This window comes from Antrostomus carolinensis, unplaced genomic scaffold, assembly GCF_000700745.2.
Source record: "Antrostomus carolinensis isolate BGI_N321 unplaced genomic scaffold, ASM70074v2 scaffold3122, whole genome shotgun sequence".
Lineage (NCBI taxonomy): Eukaryota > Metazoa > Chordata > Aves > Caprimulgiformes > Caprimulgidae > Antrostomus > Antrostomus carolinensis.
This window is the reverse complement of record NW_010298811.1, coordinates 56152-60401: the sequence shown is the minus strand read 5'-3', so window position 1 is coordinate 60401 and position 4250 is coordinate 56152. Positions and strand designations below refer to the sequence as shown.

Here is a 4250-nt window from a genome sequence, read left to right as displayed (position 1 = left end):
CTGCTGAAGGCTTCTTAGTGTGTCTGACAATATAAATAAAACCAGATAAAACTCAGCAACAGAGCCACAGAGCCTGGCCAGGACACTTGCTTGTTTCCCACAAGGATCATTTTGATTAGACTCCATTTTAAAGGAACTGAATGTATTTCTCCTTCTTCCCCAGCCAGCATAAAGCTCTTCCCCCAAAACACGCAGTACAGACGGCACCAAAGGGTTGCTCATGGAGGCATTCATGGGACAGCACAAACACGTAAGCATCAGGCCATTCCCTGGGGTCACAGCCTCCTCCACAGCCACAGAAAAAGGCACCTCCAAACACTGTGAAGTAGCACAGCACCAGCTCTGCTGTGACAACCAACAGCAGAGCCAGGCTGTTCTCCTCCCTTGGGTCAAAAGGGGTCCCTCAGTTTTCAGCCTCCCCTCAACATGACATGCTGTTAACACTGCTGGAGCAGAAGACACAACCCACCCCAAAGAGTGTTTCCCTCACCTTCCTTGAGGGTGCAGTAGTCGATCTTGTACTTGGTTATCTTGCCGTTACTCAGCTCTGGAGGAGGAGGCAGCCACGTCACACGGATGTCACCAGGAGTCATGCTCGACAGGGACAGCTGAGGGGCTGCGCTAGGAACTGGGCAAGAAGGAACAATGGGAAGTCAGCAAAACCAAGGCAAGACCTCAACACATCCCTGCCAGCTCTCTCAGTTGGCTGGAGGCCACTACCTGGTCTTGGCCCTGCCCAGCCACTGTTGACTTGCTGTCTTGTCACAGCAGGAACCAATACCCCACAGCTCTCCAACTGCTCAGATCATCAGCAGGGTGTGCAGGGAGGGGAGATGATGGGCTGCTCAGCTTGAACAGGTTGTGCTGGCCCCACCACACTGCTCCCTAAGGACTCCGTGTCCACTGCAAACTGGGCAGGTTAGCACAGACCAGCTCATCAGCCTATGCTGTACTGTGGAGCATGAAAGAGACACTAAAGAAATGGCTCAAAGATCCAGACTTCAGTCTGGGAATCCCCATTCCCTCGAGAATCACAGCTCTGCGCTGCAGACAGTTTCCACACTTCCAACTCAGCTCTTCAGGCTTCAGGCACCGCGCAGCTCGCTGTGTCAGGAGGATTAAAAGCACATAACACACCCTGCAGCAGAGCAGAGGCTTGCACGAGGTCTGCCAAAACCATCGCTTCTTGCCTCTGTCCTGCAGCCTGTTGAAAGCTGTACGTGTCCTCCCCTGTTGGGCAGCTGTCCTTCTGGCACTCTGCCTTTACAGCTCCCAAAGTGCTACGTGATAAATGATAAAACCAACACAAACTGCTGGCTCTTAAGGGATCCAACCTCAAGGCTGCTGATGCAATTGCAATAGATGTTTTTCTTCTGAGTTGAATCATAGTGGTTGGAAAAGACCTTTAAGATCATTGAGTCCAACCATAAACCTATCACTACCAATCCCATCTCTAACCCATGTCCCTAAGCACCTCATCTACCCGTCTTTTAAATACCACCAGGCATGGTGACTTCACCACTTCCCTGGGCAGCCTGTCCCAATGCTTGACTACCCTTTCTGTGAAGAAATTTTTCCTAGTATCTAACCTAAACCTCCCCTGGTGCAACTTGTAGCCATTTCCTCTCGTTCTGTCACCCGTTACCTGGGAGAAGAGACCAACATCCATCTCTCTACACCCTCCTTTCAGGTAGTTGTAGAGAGCAAGAAGGTCTCCCCTCAGCCTCTTCTCTCCGACTCCTCTTCTCCAGACTAAACAACCCCAGATCCCTCAGTCACTCCTCATAAGAAATCAAGTCTAGTCCAGAGTCCAGGAGCTGGACTCAATGATTCTTCCAACTCACAATATTCCTTGATCACATTAGCTAGGTGAAAGCCCAGAGAAGCTGACTGCAGTGTCAGCTAGGTCATCTTCATGCTCTTCATCACCCAAACTGAAAATCAGACCAAACTGCTTTGGTTTGGTTGTTGGTTTGTCGTTTTTTTTTTTTTAAAAAAAGGGCTTCTGAGAAGAAGCTGTAGGAACAGCAGGTTTAAGTTTCTAGGAGCTGATACTATTCTCCATAGCATATTCAATGCTCACCATGAAACAGGCCAAGAACATTTTTTAGACACCCATCTAATTCAACGCACCATCCTCCAGGGTCTGAACAATGATGGAAGAGGATGTCCGGCTGGCTCCGAGCTGAGAATATGCGACCACATAGAAGACATAGTTGGTGTTGGGTTCTAGGTCCTTGACTTGCAACTCGGTGGTATCATTATTGACAGCAAACTGGTATTCCACGTTATCTGTTCCTAGAGCCAAGGAAACACTGATCAGCAGGTCAGTGAACTGTCAAGACATACCTTGAAAAATCACTTAACTCACAAGGTCCATAGTGTAAATCCACCTTAAAAACCACTACATCTTCTCAAATTTCCCCAGAACCTGCACAAAATTAATCTCTTATCTGAATTCTTTGGGTAGAAACATTCAATGCCTCAATGTTAACATCTCCATTTTGACTCAAGCTCCTTAATCCAGCCTAAGGCAGCTGAAGTTAACAGCTTAATTTTCAGAGGAGCTCTGGCAACAGTTCAGCAAGAGTACTGGCTGGCTGGCTGGCTGTTTGGGAAGACAAAACCCAAGAGACCCTACCTAGTGCCTCATTTCAGGTTCTAGGTGTGATTAATTTAGTGTAATCACTGTACACAATGTAGCTGTTTAATATCTCCATTAATAATCACACCCTTTGCATATAAAATCAACACACTGGAGAAAAAAGTAAAGAACAGAAATCAATTTCCAGATGTGCCTAGTCCCATTAGAATCCAGACAACTCAGCTACGTGGACATTGCTACTGCTGGTCAACAAGTTAGTTTATGTTGGGTAATCCACAGGCACTGTCACAGGCTGATGGTGGCTCCAAAATTCCCTTATTTGGCAATGGAAAGGGCTAATCTAACTGGAATTCCTTCACACCAGCTGGGAAGGAAAGCCAACCTGTGCCTTGTACCTGCAGCCCAGCTGTGTTGCACAGGCAGATAACACCTACCCACAGCCCGCTGGTAATGCAACGAGAAGCCGATGATCTGCTCGCTGTTGTACTCTGGCCGCTCCCAGGACACAAGGACTGTGGTGCTGGAGAGGGACACGGCTGACACCTTCTTGGGAGCACTGGGTAAACCCTCCCGCACGATCACCGAGAGCTTGGCAGTGGCACAAGCCATGCCCAGGCTGTTCTCAGCCACGCACTGATAGTAGCCAGCATCTTCCAAGCCGATCTGATTGATCACCAGGCTCCCGCTGCTCTGCACCTTCACCCGCCCGTTGGAGAGGATGGTCTCGCCGTTCTTCAGCCAGTGAATGGTTGGGGCTGGCTCACCCTCCGCCTTACAGACAAACCGGGCTGTGCTGGCGCGGGTACGCGAGATGGTTTCAGGAGCCTGGGAGATGCTGGGTGTAGCTGGGAAAAAGAGAGGACAAATTAATGCAGGAAGGAGGAGGAAAAGATAGCAAAGCAAATCCCTTCTCCTCCCCACTCAGCACTATGTTTTATTCAGTAGCAGCTTTGCTTACAAGATAGGATTTGCCAGGCAGACTCTAGAGGCTTAATTTAGACTCTGTCCAAAAGGAAAAATAAATTCTGTATCAATCATGTGCTGCGTTCCCTGATCCTAGCCTGTTCTCCCTGCTGGCTTCTACGATACTGAAAGGTAATTGCTGATACAGATTTCCACAGGGGAATCCTGGAGAACAAGAATAAGGCATAAAACTGTTCAGTAAATACAAGGAACTAAGCCCGAAATTAAAGATATTACACTCCCACGGAGAGCTACCCCAGCCCAGGGCCTCTTGGCTCTAACCTGGCTCCTATCTTACCCAGCACGGGCCACAAACACAACTTCTTGGGGAGCTCCTGGATGTTGGTCCAGGTAATCCACAGCTACCTGGTCAGTGTTTCTACATGGAGCATCTATCCCGCTCTCTACTCACCAAGGACCCGGAGCTCAGCTGCGGCTGTAACAAACTGCCTGGTCTGGGGTTTGTTAGCACGGCAGACGTACACCCCTGAGTGATGGGGCTGGCTGGAAGGAATGAGGAGATTTGTTCTGCCCAGCACAATCACGTCTGTGGAGACAGGCTTTCCATCTGCAGGAAGAAACGTGCACAGATGTGGGAGGGAGCCCCAGCTGCCCTTTAGGAGAAATTGTGAACAACATCCAGGATCACAGCTGGGGAGTGGAGAGACCCTCAAATCCCAAA

General features: G+C 49.2%; 1 protein-coding gene across 1 annotated transcript in view; it reads right to left on the bottom strand.

Annotated features, from left to right (window-relative positions):
• IGDCC4 (immunoglobulin superfamily DCC subclass member 4) overlaps nucleotides 1–4250 on the bottom strand; it is a gene marked incomplete at its 5' end in the record, with an annotated part of 63047 nt that overhangs the window by 22663 nt on the left and 36134 nt on the right. Inside the window, 4 exons of the mRNA XM_029083641.1 lie at nucleotides 491–628; nucleotides 2134–2298; nucleotides 3040–3450; nucleotides 3981–4136. Of these exons, the coding sequence (XP_028939474.1) occupies nucleotides 491–628; nucleotides 2134–2298; nucleotides 3040–3450; nucleotides 3981–4136 (870 nt within the window). The remainder of the gene's footprint in view (nucleotides 1–490; nucleotides 629–2133; nucleotides 2299–3039; nucleotides 3451–3980; nucleotides 4137–4250) is intronic.